This window comes from Rhipicephalus microplus, chromosome X (assembly GCF_043290135.1).
Source record: "Rhipicephalus microplus isolate Deutch F79 chromosome X, USDA_Rmic, whole genome shotgun sequence".
In the NCBI taxonomy this organism is placed as follows: Eukaryota; Metazoa; Arthropoda; class Arachnida; order Ixodida; family Ixodidae; genus Rhipicephalus; species Rhipicephalus microplus.
In genome coordinates, this window is record NC_134710.1 from 388,933,335 (window position 1) to 388,953,738 (window position 20,404).

At 48.5% G+C, this 20,404-nt stretch overlaps 1 protein-coding gene and 1 pseudogene across 13 annotated transcripts in view; both read right to left on the reverse strand.

Annotated features, from left to right (window-relative positions):
• The window catches only part of mask (multiple ankyrin repeats single KH domain), a 340,851-nt gene that overhangs the window by 227,578 nt on the left and 92,869 nt on the right, over positions 1 to 20,404 (reverse strand). For all 13 annotated transcript variants that reach the window (XM_075880102.1, XM_075880101.1, XM_075880092.1 and 10 more), the window contains exons 6-7: positions 11,347 to 11,489; positions 2,806 to 3,030 (exon numbers count right to left, since the gene is read on the reverse strand). In XM_075880102.1, coding sequence (XP_075736217.1) covers positions 2,806 to 3,030; positions 11,347 to 11,489 — 368 coding nt within the window. The remainder of the gene's footprint in view (positions 1 to 2,805; positions 3,031 to 11,346; positions 11,490 to 20,404) is intronic.
• On the reverse strand, positions 3,037 to 11,337 carry LOC142776438 (uncharacterized; annotated as a pseudogene).

Here is a 20,404-nt window from a genome sequence, read left to right on the forward strand (position 1 = left end):
TACGCATGCGGAAGCACAAAAGCGGCTATTAATTTGCGCGGAACGATCGCAAAATATTGAAATCGGTGAGGCCACACAAACCCGCCGGCACAACAAACGATTTTTCACTACAGCCGCCAATTCTTTGAACACCGCCACGCACGCCGATCCAGGCGGCTGTGTTTTGACATCTACGCGCGCAGGCACTCATTTTTCGATTTTTTCTACGCGCGAGTGGCACGAACCTTCTATGCAAGCTACTAGACCTGCATTCTTCCCGCGTGTTTTAGTTTTCGAGGTCACCCTCCCCCGTATCCTCCCTCTCTTCCCTCTGTCACAACTCCCTTGCCCTTCTTTTGCAAATCTGCTCTCCTCTCTTGATCACAACCCCTTTGCCCGCCTCCACCGCTCCGCGACGCCAGCCACGCTAGCTCGAATTAGTTTCACTTTCTGACTAGAAACGGGCCCAGAGCTGTTCCACGCGTTCTGGCATGTGTGTCAGGTGTGCGCATCTTGCTCGCTCTTGGTACGCGTGTGTGGTCAGGATGGCAGACAGGAGGACTTGCACGCTTTTTCCTGCCGCTCAACAAAACGACGAAAGTGTGACCGCTTGGCTTTGGTGTAATACTCGCGTTAGGTGCCGCGGTGCGGAGCGCTTGCTCAGAGCTGTTGACCGCCTGGCAGCCAACCTGCCGCTTCGGGCATCCCGGTATTCAGCTGTGGAGATGAATATTTCATGGGTGGCGGCGACTGCTAATACACGCGAAACTATTTTCGCAAGGCCGACCTCGTCGACGTCAGGACCGATTTTGAGCCTGAAGCTTCCAAACAGAACCACTGCGGCGGCGATTTGTGGCAGCGCGCCGACGACTTCGACAGAGCGGGTGGGACATCTGTTGTGATAGTTTTATTATGGCTGATGATAATGCCGACACCACGTAACCATGCACGGATTAAGGCATTGTGAATGAAGTACGCGGCAAAAGCGAGTTGGAGGAATCGGATTCTATTTTAAAAGCTGTGTTTCATTTCCCACGAACTTCGGGATAGAGCGAACGGATGCTGCGTCAGGCTCAGGTTCGTTATAAGCGGGCTCGCATGTACATAGGGTTCTATTCGAGAGTAAACAGAAGTAAAAAAAAAAGACGAGATTTTAAGACTGCACAATAAAGCGGTTACATTATAAGTGGTCTACATCGTAGTACAGTCGCCAACCTATTTATTGGACTCCAAAAATTCGGACTTGTTGGATATTTCGGACTTCAAAAGTGCACCGTCAGGGTTCCCACAGGGCTAATGCATTTTTTCGACCAACAGGGCAAATGCATTTTTTCGACCAATTTTTCGGACGAACTCGCCCTTTAAAGTTGAATTTTTCGCACTAAAAAGCTTGTTTCGAGCCGCGCCATGAACCTGTATGGATGCCGCCATGTTGGATTTTCTGCCGGCTTGACTAAGCTTAGTGGTTTAATTTTAAAATGGCTTTCCTGCCACCAAGATTGGAAAGCAAACGTCATATTTCAAGTTTCGGAGGTCGTGTCTGCTTTAGAAAATGCGGCACGAGAACATTTTTTTGTCTTTGGTCAGCCATAGTGGTCAGCACTGTCATCATCGCACCGTACAGGGAAAAGGCGGAGCTGCGCAGTAGTGGAGTGAATGTGCTTGCCACAATGACATTAAGGAGTTCTAGAATAGCGCACCGCGAGCCTTTGCGGTGCGGTCGCTGCGACTGCGCATGCAGCGCAACACGGAGTCACCGTTCGCGGTTTGCCCGCAGAAAATCCGAAATAGCGTGTGGTGATCGCGGCCAGCGAAGTGTTGTCTGTAGCTTTCGTGCATTTGAGTTTGCGGTCGAGGCGAACGTCCCTAGACCTTTCCCTAGGGGGAGCAAACGTTTTTCTAGAACTCAAAATGCGCCCGCTATATCCGCAGCGCCTGCAAACGTTATTCTAAAACTCTCTATTTAAAGCCTTGGCTCGTGCGGACGATGCCAATTTCGTGCGCGGAACCCACAGAAGAGGAAATTCTTCGCCAGGTTGTGCCACAGCCGGAGAGCGGTTCGAATGATGACGATGATCGCCCGCAGCTGTCGGCAGCGGAGATCGCCACAGCGGTGACACTTTTGTCGAGCATTTACGGTGACGATGTCACCTTGGGACAAATATGGGCAAACCAAATTGCTTTCAAGCGTAATACGAGGCAAGGCAGAATCATGGACTTTTCTTTAAGCCTGCCTGATGCAATAAAGTTAATATTTCTGACAAAAAACGAATTTTTCGGACTGTTCAATTTTTCGGACTTTTTTTTTTGGTCCCCGCCAGGTCCAAAAAATCGGTCGGCGACTGTAAAACAACGTATAATTGCATATTTGAAATCGTTGGCACACCAATATAAAAAACTCTGCAAGTTTCCTAAAAATCAATTATACATTCCGAAATATTTTCAAGTGCACTATTACCTCCTTAATTGCTGATGTAGTACGAAACCCTAAGATGCGTGATCACGCCCTATCACGGCATGATCACTGACTTGCTTTATCCTGGCAACATGCAACCCCGTTCTCACTGTACATCAGTTTGCTTTCCATTCATGATTCCGGGTTTAACATTTTCTTTAACTGCGTAGGCTCAGGCTCAAATCACCAGATCAAATTTAAATCAGCTATTCTAATTAGGTGGGATTTCATTTATTGATGTCTCTGAGGAGCCTGTATAAAAAACGAGAGAAAAAAAAGGGGGACGCAAATGGAGCGCAAGTGCACCTTCCCAGGAAAATGTCTGGCGCTCAGCTGTCAATCGAAACAAAAAACACCTGTGGATAACTGACCTGCGTCTCTTCCGTCTGGGCATTGATGTCGGCCCCTTGAGAAAGAAGCAAGGCCACCATTTCTTCGTGGCCCTCACGCGCAGCCTCCATAAGTGGCGTGTAGCCCTCGTCATTCACTTCCTCGATATTGGCACCCCGCTCCAAGAGTAGCATGGCCAGCTCAACATGGCCCCCGCAGGCTGCCAATGTCAAAGGTGACTCAAAGCTGTCGGTCGGCATGTTCACCTACAATTCACAGAAAACCCCTCACAATCACAAGAACACTTCTACAGGCACTACACTACATCTGCCACGGGAAAACACTGAACATACAGTCATTGAAGAAAACTTATTACATAAACATTGCAGGATGATAAGCTCACTTCCTTCCATGTTTAGTGCTTGCTATAAATTTGGGCTTCCCAACTCCCGCATGGTACGCGTTTACCACTTGCTAAGAGCAAGAAAGAACTGGTGCTTGACCGATACAGTTGAACACGGATATATAGAACGTGAAGGAGATAGCAAATTAGTTTGATATACAAAAAACTTGACATAAAATAATAGAGGCCCCGAGAGCTTACCTGTAGCGGATAATCACCTACAAGAGGTGCATTAAAGAATGACAACTAATTCCATAGACACACCGCAACATAATTTTTTTGCATGAGAAAAATTGCTAATCTTAGCCTGCTTCTTCGTTTTTGAAAATTTGAAGATAGTAGTCTCGATCTTATCAAGGCTGTCTAGGTTCGACAGCCCGGTTCCCTCCATGCGGCCAATACAACGGCGAATGATGCCGAACGCTGCCGCCACTTCAGCGGCAGAGTATGCACGTGTAGACAACGCACCATCCAGACGATTCTCCTTGTCACATGAGCTGCCGGCCTGGAACGCACCATCCAGACGATTCTCCTTGGCTTGGACGTTGCAGTCCGCTTCCACGAAGTCGTCCGCAGGCACTTCTTGTGGAACTGCTGCCGGAAAGCGGGACTACTCGCGAAACGCGTCGTCGTGGACTTCACCGGCTTCCACAAGTTCACTGTCTGGAAGCCTGCCTTAAGGAAGCGGTTGACCACTGTGTCCATCTTCACGTCCCTCCAGGCATTGAAGGTATCCCAAGGAAGAAAACTTCCCGGAGATTTGTAGCACTGCTACGAATTTCCGCGATGTTGTAGCACTGCTTAAATCAGTGAAGCCACACGCTGTTGTCTCCCTGAGTTTGTTTCACCGAGTGCAGCGGCAAACCATTTGGCCTTGGCGATCAGCATCAGGCCATCCACCGAAATGTTCTTCCCGCGCACTTGTAAAAACCAGGCAAAGAGTGCCTTTTCTACATTCCCGTAGGCAGAAGCATGCACATGACAGGCTCCTGACGTTTGCTGCTCCGCAGCATTTGCCTTAACGGGGGACGTGCCTTTCGGAACGAACTTTCTTGTTTCAGGTAAGATCTTGATGAAAATTGTCGCAGAGACTAAAAATCACCTCATAATGCTTCCATAAAAATTTCAAGATGATATCATGAAAACTTTCTGAGAAACAAATAATTTCATTACTGGACCTCGTGGAGCGGCTGGAGAGTTTAAAAAATGACATAGAAAGATGGTAAACACTGTGTGCAGAGGTGAATGTATGCTCTAGGGGGCTGCGTTTTCAAAATAATTTTTTTGCAACACTAAAATTTGTAGTTCATGTTTTCTCCACTGATACTTCAATGAGCACATTTGCACTACAAACAAGAAACCCTACCAAAAATTTTTAAAAGGCTAAATTTTAAAAATAAAAACGCAGCCCCCTGAAGCACAGTTCAAGGAGCATTGCAAAAAAAAACAATCAAAATCTGTCAAGTAGTTGCAAAGATATCTGCTCCACAAGCTGAGCAACATGCCAAAAAAACAGTATTGAGAAAACAAGGTTCAAAGTCTTGAGTCCCGGTTTACATGCCTAGTAGGCACCAGGGTTGTAGTCCTTAGTGTCCTTTGCAGTGCGGCGTCGCTTGGCCATCTGACCTTTAGCCTGATGAGCTTTCGCAGCCTTTTTTTTCCGCATGGCATCTTTTTCGGCTGCTCTACGAAGTGCATGGCATCCAGGTTGGAGACCAAGAGATGTGCAAAGTTGGGTGTAGGCATGGAGGTTCCCAGCATTATACCTACAGATTGCTTCACTGACAGCACTTTCTGCGGCTATCAATGAAGCATGCTCTTCTTTGGGCAGAATTGACCAAATAATTGAGTGCAGGCTTTCGGCAGCATTTTGAGTTTTTTTGCCCTGGCACCGCGCAAGAAGCTGTGGGTCCGAAAGTCGCTGGTACACAGGCAGCAGGGCAGCGGCAAGGTGTCGTCCCAGGTAGTACTTATGGGGTGGCTGCTGTTCACCTTTAGCTTCTGCAGCCCGGTGTCTGCACCAGCTATCAGGACCTGGTGGGCAAAGTTCGTGGTGTTGATCCTGGTCAGTCGAAGTGGTGTGGTAGAATGTAGCCATGACCGCTCGCCGCATATCCTCCACTTCAGCATGCTGCCTAAGGGCTTGGCCATAATAGGCAGTCAGTTGCTTGATCAAATTTTGTGTAAGGCCACCTTTTCCGCCGATAGGTTGGTCTTTCTTGCTCTTTGTGACGATGGCCCGCAGGGCTGTGCCCATCCTCTTTTTAACATGATTGATACAATCTTCTTTCTTCAGGGGTATAAAACCGTAAGTCTGGTCCTGACACAGAGCTAAGAAAGTGCGGCTGTCGCCAGCGCAAACGATGGTTGTGTAGCGCAGGTCATTTTTTTTTTAGTGAGCGCCGAAACAGTATGAGGGCCGCTTCGACTTCCATTCGGCCCGAGTTTGCCTCTCTGTTTTTCTGGCAAACATGTGCTTCCTTCCATTCACTGTAGCCGTCGTCGCCTTCTTTAGGGCCCACAGCACATCCATGACAGTAATTGGACAGGACAACACTGTCAAGCACTAATCCAGTGTAGAATTCAATGACCGTGCCCATGCCGATGTGGGGCGCGTGGCCGCGTGTCATCCACGTCCCGTCGTACACCACCGTGACATTCTTGGTGGGTGTTCCCTCCATTTGGCTGTACACATTGCGAACGGCTGCAACAGCGTCGCAAAACACACGTGCCGCGGCTGCTGCGCCAGCAGGCCGAAATTCCCCCTTGAGATGCCTTTAAAAAGTCTTGTGGTGAATTCCCCTATGTGATACATTCATCACAGACCAAAAATCACTGAGTGCAGCTGATCCCTTTCCAATAGTATTTATAGCTTGCATGGCCCGAGTATTTACTTCAAATGACTTGCTGTTTTCCATTCGCGGCGGCGACCACGCATTTTTCGCGTCCGCGTCGCAAGCAGTGCAGGTGAGCACCATCTTTACCGCTAACCCGTGCTTAGTTCCGTGCTTCACCTTGAGTCCCGGCTCTTTGCACTGCGGGCACAGGGCACTGCCAAACAGACCCTTCAGGGCCGCGCGTTGCACGAGGAAAAACTCATCTTCGTCTTCCGTTTCGATGTCGCTCGCGTCCCCTTGGTCCATCAGTGACATCTTGCGCTCCATCGCAGACACTGCTCTTAGGGACTCCTGAACAGCCGCGGCGCGTTCGCGAGATGCCTCCGCTGATAAGAAACGAGGCTCTAATCGGGCCCGAATCGTGCTACTGGTGGTGCTGGTAGACGGCCTCGCATCCTCTCGCGAAGTACTTGGCTGAGCATCCGCGATGTCTACATCCTCGCGCGAAGTGCTAGGCTTAGCATCCGCGGCGTCTACATCCTTGCGCGAAGTGCTTGGCTGGGTATCCGCGATGAATACATCCTCGCGCGAAGTGCTAGGCTTAGCATCTGCGATGTCTGCAGCCTGCGCGGAACGACGAACGGATGTTTCCTCAGACAGCACAAAGCACTGCTCCACAGGCATATGAACAGTTTCGTCGATGCTCGCGGACGATGCTCCGTGCGTGCTTGTGCTCGGCTGCGAGTCCTCGTCGTGCCGCACGCCGTCGTCGCTGCTCGCAGAAGTTGCCGGACTGAATTTCTTTTTCACGATCGGCGGCTTTGGCTTACGAGCACCAAATCGCTGCGCAGTCTTGCGTTTCTTCTTGAACGATCGCCGGTCCATGATCGCATGCGGGAACTGATCTCAAAACTGCAATGCGCCAAACTGGATAACAACGTTTTTCTCCTTTCACGAGCGCCGGTCTTATCGCAGCGCGATGCGATCTCGAAACCACGCCGCGACGAGTTGAAACCAAATGCAGTAAGCGGCCCGTCAGCGCGTAGAGCAAACGACCTTTGCGCAGATTGCTACAAGCGACCAAACGAAACCACGCCGCGACGAGTTGAAAACAAATGCAGTAAGCGGCCCGTCAGCGCGTAGAGCAGACGACATTTGCGCCGACTGCTATAAGCGACCGCACGAAACCACGCCGCGACGAGTTGAAAACAAATGCAGGAAGCGGCCCGTCAGCGCTGTCAGCGCATAGAGCAGACGACATTTGTGCCGACTGCTACAAGCGACCGCACGGGCGACCAATGCGGAGCTGCCGTACAGTCACGTGACGCGCGTCGCCAATCGGAAACTGTTGTGATACCTTTACACTTTGGCTTGCTGTGGGCTTGCTCTTGCCTGGTTCAGCCGGCCGAGGCGGCAAATTTGAAACGGAAGAATCGCGCTATCCATAGAGACAAAGATGGCGGCGCTAGGTTACGTGGTTGCGGAGATATCGCGGTTCGAAAAACGCCGTTTTTTCACAATTTCCGTGAAATTCATCGCCACCCTAGCTTCGATAAAAATTTTTTCCGTCATTTCTACGCTGTTTTCAGGGACGAAACTTCGAAATTAGATAGAAAAGGGGTCACAGAATGTGAAAATGAGATTTTCCGAAAATCGATTTTTTGGCCAAATTTCGCGATGCCAAAGGGGGGACGCGGCTTTGGGATCGCGAAAAATGGCAAAAAAATCGATTTTTTGAAACTAAAGTTTTCAGTTTCTGGAACCCTCTTTCTATCTGGTTCCAGAATATCTACACTGAAAACCGCGCAGAAGTGCTTCGGAAAATTCGTTTCACCCACATAGGTAGCAAAACATTTTTCTGGAAATGGCGAGAAAACGGCGATTTTCAAAAAATAATAGCTTCGGTATGCTTGGGCCGGGAGCCGGCTTGTTGGGCTCATCGGAAAGAGCATTTCTCCGTGTTTAACTTTCCCGCCTCAGCTGACTCCTCCCTTTAACAACAAGCGAGCAAAAAGCAAATGTTTGAAGGTCGTTTTGAGGCCCTTGATTGGCCGTGGCCGCCATGTTGCCTCAGCTCGCCTCGCCATTGGCCCGATGCTTGCTCCGGGAGATCGTCGTCTGCTGCTTGTGCGTCGCGAGGACATGGCTCTCGAAAATCGCCACTTCGTGACGTGTTCACGGCTTGATAATCACTTAAGATATAACTACGCTTTAGTTACGCGCAGTAAGCGGATGCGCAATCAGGTTACTACGAGCGTCAGCGCGGTCTACGAGCGCCGCGCGTCATTGAAGTCGTCTTTAGCCCCAACTTCGCCGACTGCGGGCAGGAACGACGCGCTAGAGCATTCGTGGCGACGTGCTTCTTCGCAAGCAACGAAGCTGTAAGCGGCGGCACGATCTGATTACTACGAGTGGCCGCACCGGATGCACGATCAGATTACTACGAGCGGGCGCGCGGCGGTCTAAGAGTGCGGCGCGTCATCGGAGTCGGCTTTAGGCCTAACTCCGCTGACAGCGAGACTGCGGGCAGGAACAACGCGCAAGCGCACTCTTGGTGACGTGCTTCTTCGCAAGGAATGTACCACATCACTCGCTAGCTCCTCTGAATATTGTACGGGCATTTTACGCATCGGCAGCCGACAACACAGTCAAGCTAGTCGCCCCCCTCACTGCCAAGGATCGCTCAGAACAGCGGCTAGCAGTTTCGCACGTCGTCATTCGAAAATGCGATGCCAAGTGCAGTGCGTGCCGATTTTTCGTCTTCGTAGTTACACATTTCGCGCATCGTCATCGAACGCCGCTGGCAAGTGCATTACGCGCCGGCTGCACTGTCCCCGCGGCCGCGCACCCCACGGTCATATGGAGTGCCGTCAGTAAGCTTTTGTGATGCGATTCAGACGTGCTTGGAGCCGTGCTTGATATCGCCACGAACATCTATGAATGTTCCGAGGTTAATGAATTGCTGTAGATTAGAGTTTCCGCGACCGGCTGTATGATGATGCGTTTCACGGCTAGAGCGGCGAAAGAGCATGTGTGAATCAGGGGCACGAATTTTTATATGCCCGTTTTATGTCAGTAATTATACTGCTAGAAATTCCCGTGCCACCACTCTTCTGCCCGTAACTTTGTTATTTAGAAAGAAGGCATAGGCCGTCATGGTGTGATCCATTTTTCTGATGCAATTAACTTCTCTCCAAATAAAAAAAAGTTCAGTGAATATTTGTAATCAAGTACTTAATTACGCTAATTACAACTTCAGCACAAAAAAGTATGTTTAATAATTTCAGTATATGGTTTTATTCAATTACAATCTTTTCTGTCATACCTATCACACCACTCCTTCATACAAAGAACTTGGTTTGAAAATCATACTTGTTCTTTGTAACTCATGAAAAGGAGTAAATCATGAAAATAAGTCAAATATCTAAAGACAAACCTGAGATCACAATTTTTAGGTGTCTTAGAGACGTAAAGAAAAGTCGAAACTTTAAACACAGCTTTCTCAATACTGTTCTTTTTTTTTTTTTTGACATTATGCTCAGCCCCTCTACATGGTTCAATGAAGAAATAATTTGTTTCTCGTAAAGTATTCGTGGTATCACTTCAAAATTTTTATGGAAGCACTGTGAGGTTATTCTTAGTGTCTGTGCCGTTTTTCATCAATATCCAACGAGAAACAAAACAGTTCATTGAAAAAAAGCCTGTCGAAAACTTCGACAGATTTTTTCTCACAAGTGTGTTTTGGACATTGTGCATTGCTCGTGGAAAGAGTAGCACGAGAATGACTGGACCGATTTTGATTGTTTTTTTTTTTCCTGAATCCCTGAACACTGCTTGTGGGTACAGCAATCTTCAATTTCTGTTTTGTGGCCCTGTTATTTTTCTAGACGATGATTTGTCCGTGCCATTGTTTCTGACAATGTGTGTCGGCAGCCATGATGATCTCTAAAAAAAACAAGAACTTACTAAAAAATTCTGAGAGTGTCATACCCTGTAGCTTTCTTTTGAGTAAAGATCAACACCATTCGCAGCTTCCTGGCATGTTTTGTTGCAGCGCTAGGCTTTCCACGAGCAGACCATGTAATTGGATTGTGTAGCATTATGTAACTTGAGAACTACTGAAGCTATCATGATGAAACTGCATATTTCCCTATCGTAGACACTTATGAGTATGCATGCCAAATTTCACTGCTCTAGGTCAACAAATAAAAAAGTTTTTTTTCAAAGCCGCCTCCCCCCCTTAATATCTGCCTTGTTTTTCAACAAGGTACCCTGAATGCTCCGTGGAATACCGAAGTCGTCCACCGACACTGGAACATTTCTCGCCCGCCTCAACACGCTGACTAGCTTTTAACTTCGACGCAAAGTCAAGGGTCTTGCGCTTCCTGACGCTGACCATAGCTACACGAGAAGTCAACAATTCAAGGAGTCCACAGTGGCTTTGCACACAATGCACGCACAAGAAAAATACTGCACATGCAGTGGTACGTAGGCGATGTGACAGCAGAAGCAATTAAGCGCTCACAAGGTGATGGACACCTGCGAGGGCAACAGCGAAAGGCAGGAACGAAAAATAAAAAAAACGGCGAAAGGAGCAGGACGGCGGCTCCTTTGTGCCTGCTCTCCGAGCCAACAGGTATGCGGAGAAAGCATGAAATAAAGAGAAACAAAAAAAAAAGAAGCCGTTCAGCAAGTTACAGATTGTGCAGTCCGAGCCCTATCGCCCATACCCTTTTTCGAGCGTTTCGAGTTTTGGCGGAGGCGTGGTGCCGCGCGGAGGTTGCTGGGCGCTGCGAGTGCCAAAATGCGCTTTTCAATTCGTGCGCGGAGCCACGCTGCCACGGAGATCGCGGGGGGGGGGGGGGGGGAGAGAGTGCCGAAACGCACTTTACAGCTCGCGCAGCGTTCTATATATCCGAAGGCGGGTAAAAATAGCGTTCTGTATAAACACGCAAATTTCTATACTTTTACAAAGGAACTTCAAGGGGATAACTTGCGAGTTTGATATACCAAAAATTCTTTATATGTGGGTTTGATATAACCGTGTTCAATTGTATAGCAATTGCACTTCAAAGGTGGATTTTTTTTTTTTTTTACATAGTTGGGCCACATAAGCACATTTAAATTTTTTTCATTACATTGACCATTAAATGTCTTGAAAAAGACGATTACCTACACAATGTCAAAAATTCGCCCAACTGCCCACAGAGAACCGAAGATGAGCAAATGTAACCATGAGTAAGATTTAGAATATTTAGTGCCAAATTCTATGCTTCCTCCTACCTTTTTTTTCCCCTCTAATCTGTCTTTTTCCAAAATTTGTGCTAATAATGTAATCCTACTTGAGCACCGGAGTCCAACAGCAACCGAGCCACCTCGACATGTCCATCCATGGAGGCCTCCATGAGGGCAGTGTGCATCTCATCTGTCTTGTGCTCTTGATCAGCGCCCGCTTCAAGAAGGAACCGTACCATTTCGAGGTGCCCTGCACACACACACACACAGCACAAGAAAAAGAAATGTTTTGAGCCATGCCACCACTGTGCTAGCTCAACCAGGTAATTTGAAGGCAACAGAACAGCCAAAGACAGTGCAGTGTTCAGAAAGGGGAAGAACAGTCATTTCACTACTTGTGAAGTGCCTTTCCTTAAAGGGACACAGAAGGACACTATTTACCTGACATGGACAGTTAAAATACTATACTAGAACTAGGAACCTAGCACGTAAACACGGTGAGACAAAGAACAAAAAGAAGAGTGCTCCTCTTTGTTCTTTCTCTCGTCCTGTGTCTCGCAGTTTTTACACGCCACATTATTAATTATGTATTGCCAACATGTTCAACTTCATACTCTTGTCAACTATTCCAGAAAGTGCTTTGTTCATGCCAAGAAAATGCGTAATTGCAAAGAATATCTCACTTTAGCGGCCTGCAAAATGTTAGCGCAATTCAGACCACCCATTCCAACCAAGCAGGGAAAGTGTGGCACAGCATTCACCATGCCCGCTCTGTGCTGCTCATTTAAGGGGGCGGACGGGTCTTTGGGACCGAAAAATCGCGAAAAAAACGTTTTTTTTTCAATGTCATTTTTGAATTCTGCAAGCATTTTTACACCTGCCTGCCAATTTTCAGACTCCAGAAAGCGATAATTTACTTGTTATATCATTACAAAGAGGACACGCGAGCTCGATTTGCGCAGAATCTGACGAAAAAACACCACCTCTTTCGCGATGCAGAGCTGCCGTTTGCCGAACGCCATTGCCGCGATCTCGGTCTTGTTTGAAAGAGCGTTTCTTCACCTTCCGATTCCCGCCCATAGAGCCTCGCTCCGCTCATTGGTTACCGAAAAAAAAGCAACCAAAGAAGAAGCAAAGTACGCGACGCTATTGGTTGTTACGCGCACGTGACCACGAGGTGGCCACTTCATTGGCTGATTGCGCTCGCATCGTCTGCTTGGCGCGTCAACAACGCGCGAACACCTGTTGTCGCGCCGACATATTTCCTGTGCCTGTGCTTCGACTAGCGTGCTCGCGATCGAAGTTGTTGCAATGCCTGGATCGGCACGAAAGTTTCATACACGGCATAAGTTCGGCAAAAAAAGAAAAAAGTCTCAGGCGAACAACTTCAAGGCGCGTCTCTTGGCGAGGAGCGTCAACGAACAACGAGATGGGTCGCCCGCCGATGCCGCCGACGCAAGCCTGACGGCCTCGCCAGCCTGCGATGCTCCCAAACGTGACGCATCGCCGGCACATCCATCACCCCAACGCGCAGACGAACTTTGCGAACATCGAGACTGCGCGACCTCCATCTCCGCCGACAGCGAAGGAATCGCCGAGGCGCCCGAGAGAGTCGACGGGGAGTTAGGCCTAGCGGGCCCGCCGGTCACCGACGCTTCGCTAAGCAGCGGCCGCGTCCGCCGTGATACAAGCTTACTAACGCAATCGGAGCTGCAGGTAAGGCGCACAAAGGCCGATGCAAGGCTGCAGAAACTGGCATCGACCGCCGCGTCGAAGAGAAAACTTGAGTTTTTGAGGAACGACGCACCGGCCGGCGCCGCTCCCGCGGAGCCAAACGAAAAGGCAAGTTTTTTGATCGCCGATCTTGGCTGCTTCGGTAAACTGTTAGATGCCATGAAATGTAAAATCTGCAACGGAAGCGTCAGCATCTACAGACAGGACAGACAATACGGCCTTGCCGTGAAAATGTGTGCGCGTTGCGTGAACTGCGGCGACATCGCGCAAGCATGGAGCTCTCCGCGAGTGGATGAAGCACAGAAAGTAAACTCGTTCGCCGTCAACATTCTCGCCGCTCGAGCCATGCAGGCCACTGGGAACCGTCAAGCAGCTATGAATGATATATTTTCGACAATGAACATATCCCATCGCGGACTTCACAATAAAACGTGGCAAGGATATGTGAAGCGGAAATTGACTCCTGCAGCTAATCGCGCGGCCGAAAAAGTCATGGGCGAGTGCGCGAGTGCAGTTCGTAAGCTTTACAAGGAGCTGCATATTGACAATGCCGACAGTATTGCAGTCTCGTATGACGGCTCCTGGATGACGCGCGGGCACTCGTCCCACATAGGCGTGGGGGCAGTGATCGAGCTCTTCACTGGTCTAGTGCTCGACTATGTCGTTCTGAGCAACTTCTGTGCCGGATGCAAGCGCGGACCGAAGGCAGACGACCCGGCATATCAGGCTTGGCAGGACAGCCACGTGTGCCAAAAAAATACTACAAAAAAAGCTGGCGAAATGGAAGTTGAGGCAGCTGTGCACCTCTTTGAGAGGTCCATAAAAAAAAATGGCCTCAAGTACACTACAATCCTGTCAGATGGTGACAGCCGCACCTTCCTCGCTTTGCAAGAAGCAGATGTCTATGGCTTCATCAAAGTCCAAAAAGAGGACTGTGTCAATCACGTCCAAAAGCGTATGGGCACTGCCCTACGCAATTTAGTAGCAAGGCACAAAGGAGGTGCCTCTGAAACCCTTGGAGGAAGGGGAAGGCTCACCGGGGACCTCATCACGAAGTTGAGCTCCTATTACGGCTGGGCGCTCAAATCTCACAAAGGAGATGTTGAGGACATGCACAGAGCTGTGATGGCGACTTACTATCACATCACTTCTAATGATAGTGAGTCAAACCACAGCCTGTGTCCCACAGGCCCAGACTCTTGGTGCCGGCAAAATGCAGCTGCTGCCAAAGGGGAGCCCACTCCGAGGCACCATTACAATTTGCCGCAACATGTGTGCAAGGGTCTTCTGCCAGTATATGAGCACCTGTCTGGTAGAGGGCTTCTAGAAAGGCGCCAAAGAGGTAAAACCCAGAATAGCAATGAAAGCCTTCATTCCGTGATCTGGGCTTTGGCACCTAAGCAGCGCCATGCTTCACTGTTTGCGGTTGAAGCTGCAGTTGCCGAGGCAGTGATGAAATTCAACTGTGGCAACTTGAGAACATCAACAGGAATCCTCGATGAGCTCAATCTCAACGCCACCCTCCCAAGCATCAGACGGATGACTGAGAAGGACAGGCGTCGAGTGGCCGACTCAAACCGCAAGCGTGCCTCTAGTGAGAAGGTCCAGCAAGCACTAAAGAAGCGCCACCGCAGTGCTAAGCACCAGTCTGACTATGTTCCTGGTGGCTATTAAGATCTGCATTGTGAAATATGCACCTTCTTATTGTTGTTTTTGAATAAAGTGTGTGTTATTTGTTTTTGCCATTTTTCTCAAAATGTGAATTTATGACTCCGTTCAATCTTAAGGCCTCGATATCTCGGCAGCTAGGGCTGGTAGAGCAATAATTCTTCTTGCAATGGAAACCTGTATGTGTATAGAATCCAAGTATGGGAATGGAATTTAGAGTACAAGCCTTTTTAATTAATTACTCATCAAAATTGTAATATTATGCCAACTGCTTTTTCAGAGTGGAAAGTGCAATTTGCCATAACATAACTAAAAAGGCCAAATAAAAGAAACTACTTGCATAATTTCAATCTTGGATCATTAGTCTATCTTGCCATATCTTGAATTTTGCTTTTAATTAGGCACTTTTTTTTCTATTGAGGCCTTAAACAATGGGGGTTGAACTTGCATTATCTTGGGAATGAGATGAGTTACAGGAAAAGTAATTGCATATTTGAAATCAGCAGAAAAAACTGCACAAGGCTGTGCATTTTCATCAAGATCACTGAAGAAATAAACAAAAAATGTCTAAGACCAGTTTGCCCCCTTAAGCCAGCGCTTGCCATGCTTTAGAAGCAATGCATCAACACCAGAAATGCCTTGCCATCATTTCTCTGATGTCTGTTTTCTTATGCTTTGCCAGTCTCTTGCTTGTTTGGCAGCATATTCAGTGCACAATTATTACAAGGAAGCAATTGATACTTATGCATCACTGTGCAGTGTCTTAGAGCTGCATCTGATCCAGGTGTCAGTACAAAAGCTCGGCCACTCTATGAGTGTGCTGTACAGTGAGCTTGTGCTCATGTAGCTGTTGTGCTATGCCCTAAAGAAACAGAGGAACCCCGCTGTTACGTTCCTCACTGCTGTGTTTTCTGAGCTGTTACGTTGTCTTTCACCGATCCCGGCATAGCTCTCATAGAATCCCATGTATTGCGAACCTTGCTGTTACGTCGAAACTGTGAGTTGTCTTTCACCGATACCGGCATAGCTCTCATAGAATCCCATGTTTTGCGAACCTTGCTATTACGTCGAAACTCTGAGAGCATTCCCGCACGACGCGTCGCAACCTAGTCCGCACAACCCGCCCAAAAACTGCAATTTTGATTTGACGTTTGACAGTCTTGGCCGGCCTTGGCTAAGAAACAGGCTGCAAGAAGCCGCAGGCGGGTAGGAGAGGCCGCCCTTAGTCAGCCGTTTGTTAAAAGTGCTATCACCATCACTGTGCTAGGAACGGAAGTTTCACTACGGAATGCTAAAAGTGCGTGACAGTCCCAAAGCCGCACGCTGCGACTTGTCTTCAGTCGCTGTTGTGTGCGCAGAGACTGTTACCGTTAAACTTGTCAACGCAATCTTTGTCAAGCCTGAATGGCGTCGCGTAAGTGGACAGTGCTTTCCCTTGAGAAAAAGCTGGGCTTTGTTGGGTAACGCACCGCTCTCACCGCAGCTGCTTCAGCGCAGAGCTGATAGACGGAGCGGACAAGGCAACAGTGAGTTAAGGCAACATTTATGTACATCATAGAGGAGTTACATATTCGGCATTGCGGCCAACAGCTTAAGGAGCTCGCACTGAGGTTCGACGTGGACCCCGTATTTCTTCGGATGCTCTCCGATGTTCGCGTCTGCCGCTTCTGGTAGCGTCACTTGGTTCTTTTATAGGCCTTGGGGAACCCTTGCGTCAGCAGCCTCCGATCAGGAACCGCTGCTGGCTTGCACCCGTGGGTGAGCGGTATTACCACGCGTTGGACTAGATGTTTACTGCCTCATCGGGCTGGATCGAACCCGTGGGTGGAGGGAGCTTGCCGCACATTGCTTAAGACGCTGCCAGAGATGCTGGGATTGCATAAGCCGGGCTCGCTCGCTGGTTTTGACGCTGGTTGCATTCGCACAAGCAATGAAATTCGGTTTGGACTCCAAGGCATAACAACGTACTTAAAGCAATTGACAAGCAGCCAGTGCGAAAAACGGTCGACATTGCCTTGGACTGCCACCGTCAACGCTCAACCGCATCGTCTCGAAGACAGTTTCAGTACTCGACGCCATGTATTACGTCACATAAGCGTGCAGTGCACTGAGCGCGTCAACTGTAGAGCACTGCTTCGCGAGATGTGGGATCCGTATGGACAGCGAAGGGGAACTGCCATCAAAGCTCAACAATCGGAACCAGCCTCTTGTGGGCAAAAACTCAATGCGACAATGAATGCGCTGGGTGCCACGGGTACGACGAACGACGACTACCGTATTACTTACATAATCTTCGCACTTTTTTTTGGCAGAAGACCGATGCAAAGTTGGGGGGTGCGAGAATTATGCAGGACAACTTTCCCCGAAAAAGAAAACGAAGCGGCCTCAAATCGGGATTCTCACACCATCAACAAACAGCAAGCTTTGAGAAGTACTAATTAATAATTATGTCATCAATAAAAGCACAGGTTTAACACAAGGCAAGATTTGAGACACAAAAAGTGCAAGCAAATAGTCGAGAATTAGAATACCATATGCAAAGCTTGTGGGCGTTGCGGGCGTAGCGGTAGCATTCGTCGCTCAACAGGAGCCCTCAAAAGGTAAGCGTAGGACGTCAGTATTGGGCTGATGGCTATTTAACAGAATCATCCGCAGTTTCCTTCTGAAGAAATAAAGTTTACCATCAATCGCAGTTTAAGGCACACGGCAGGCTCAACGCGTCATGGTGGCTTTCAGCTGCCGCCACCAGTAGCGAACACAAAACTCGTAGACTCCGAAGTGCCTACCAGCGGCCCTGTTGCCGTTGTTTAGTGCATGATCAATCACTTTCAACTTGAAAGCAGCCCTGTAGCTTCAGTATCGCCCCATAATGTGCCATGATTACCGACACAACAAACGAAACACGCCGCAACGTGCACTGGCCACTTCAGCTTGGCTTGGATCGGATTGAATCTCCGTGCAATAGTACGCTTGATGCTTAGGAGATGGCGCCAGATGACACGCGCAATCATCATCAGTGGCTGGAACGAGCAGACGACATTATTGCGGCAGTTTTCGAGGCTGCGATAATTACTCAAGGAAAAGTCGCATTTTTGTTGGGCCATGAGGGGGGGGTGAGAATTATGCGAGTGCGAGGATTACGCAAGTAAATATGGTACATCGCTGTGGATGCCGCCATCGTGATGGAGTGCCGCACAATCACAGAGATTGTTGCAAACTCCATCACAACTGAAGACGGGGACATCGATGACGACAAAAAGCACAAGCCACACGATTCTGAAGAGTTGGCCGATCTCAACTTTGGAGAGGTCGTTGCGGCCCTGGACTGTTTTCTCAGCTACGTCGCACACCAAAGCGACACTGAAAGCAATGCCGCCTTCCAAATTATTAAGAAACGTGCGGTGCTTACCAGCGAGCGAAAGAAGCGGTAGTCAACTATGTTCGAATCTTATAAGTCATAGGCTCACCTTGCCAAAATAAACTGCTTGTAGCGAAAGCGCCTGTACTCTAACTTTCTAAGCTTTCCTCACCCTTGTGTTTTCTCGGCTGTTACATTTTTGCTACTCGGTCCACTGAAAAACTTATGAACAGGGTTCCACTGTAGTACCTCACAATCAACTTATGTACGCCATGACACCTGTGCAGTACCTTCGCTCTTGTGATCCTCACTGGACCAGTGTTCATCCCTTCCAAGGTGTCTAGCAGAAGGCCCCCAACAACTTACCGTAATTACTCGAATCTAACGCGCACCTTTTTTCCGGTTAAGCGAGTTCATAAATCGCATGCGCGTTAGAATCGAGTACGAACAAAAAAATTACGGTCAATCTATTGCCATCGCAAATCCAAAATGGCCGCCCCCTACGTGCGTCGGCATGGCGCGTCGGCTATTTCTGCCTATGTGTTTCCCATGTGCGGCACTTCGTACGTGTGCTGAGGAGTTCGTCATCTAGTAGTGCATTAGCATCGACGGCGTGGAAGGGCCGACTCCAAAAACTCGGGTGCACCACGATGCCGCTTTTAAAAGAAAAGTCATCGCGTGTGCAGAAACGGACGGAAATCGGGCCGCATCGCGGTCGTTCCCGAAACGTGCGTGCGGGACCGGCGGAAACAAAAGCAGAAGATTGTCGACAGCAAAGCTTCACGCAAAGGCTTCAGTGGACCACAGCAGGGTCGGTTTCCGCAAATTAAAGAACTGCTCGGCGAGTATGTGCTTGAGCAGCGAGCGGCACAGCGCCCCGTGACGACAGAACTGCTCCAAGTGCGGGCTATGCAATTAGTCTTAAAAAAAGGTCTAATGCGGAGCCAGTTTAAAGCGAGCAGGTGCTGGAAAACTAACTTTATGAAGAGGAAAGGCTTTTTCCTCCGAAGGGGAACATGCATATGCGAAAAGTTTTGCGGAGGAGTACGATGAAAAGCTTCACAGTTTTCAGAGGTTCGTCCTAAACTTGCGGCGCAACAACGGCTACCTGCTTGGGCAAATCGGGAATGCCGATCAGACGCCTCTTTACTTCGACATGCCTGGCATTACAACCGTCGAGAAGAAGGGGGCGAAGCAAGTTCGCGTGCTGACATCGGTCCACGGCAAAACTACAGTGACGGCAATGCTCTGTTACACGTCAGATGGGCACAAGTTTCGCCCGTACCTCATATTTAAATGGAAGACGCTCCCGAAAGGAGTCGTTTTTTCGAGTGGTGTGATCATGCGGGCCAGCGAGAAAAATGGGTGCGCGTTGCAATCGATGTCTTACGTTTTTTTTTTTTTTTCGCGGTGGAAATCGGGTGCGCGTTACAATCGAGGGCGCGGTAGAATCGAGTAAATACGGTAGTAGGCTTCGAGGCACTTATCAGTACGGTTCACAAAAGCAGCCATACGTATCTATAGCCCTGCTTATAAAGCATGAAATGCATTCAGCTCCAGACGTCGCGACCTTCAAGTCATCTTGAAGCCAAAAGCTAGTGTTGTTATCTAGGCATTTGCACAAGGACATTTAGGCAACCAGCAAAAACATTTTAAAAATGCAGCCCCTAGCCCCTAAAACTTTGCATTAGACTGCATTACATAAGGTAGTTACTGCCCAAACAAGTCACAAAGAAGAGTGTTTTTATGTTCTTAATGTTTATTCCTATTATCACGGAACCTGTGAATTCTAGTACGCTGAAGTTTTATTTGCAATAGTACGCTGAAGTTTTATTTGCAACTTGTAAAACAAATATTCGAAAGGCAGGTACAAGGCATTGTACATTTAGTAGTAATAGTAGAGTAGTACAAAAACTTTATTGTGTACAAAGACCAGACAGGCTAGAACACCAGTGGTCTTCCTAGAGTTTCGAGGCTGCGTATGCTAGGAAAACCCACAAGACAAGAAACAATGGCACTCTTATGGACCAGTAAACTGTATGGTGTAGAGTGTTGGGGTGTGCCCTTGCAAACTTGCACTGTACTCTTAAATTTATGACTAATCTTGCCTCCATATATTCAGATTTGAAAGTAGCCATTTATGGCTAAATTTGCTCATGACTATACGAGACAGCCTTTTTTTACACACAGTTTAGTTTAAAACCTAAAAAAAAAAGTTATTTTTTACTTGGTCCATTTCACAGACAAGGAGTGCAGCATGCTAACAAGAGTAAGGGCCGTTCCACGCGCTTCCTGCACAGCCGCAACGCATGTGCCGCACAGCCGCAACGCATGCAAGCGGGGGACAAATAAGCTAATTGGCGAAGCTGCGGAGGGTAAAAGAGCATTGCTAATTGGCTTATTTG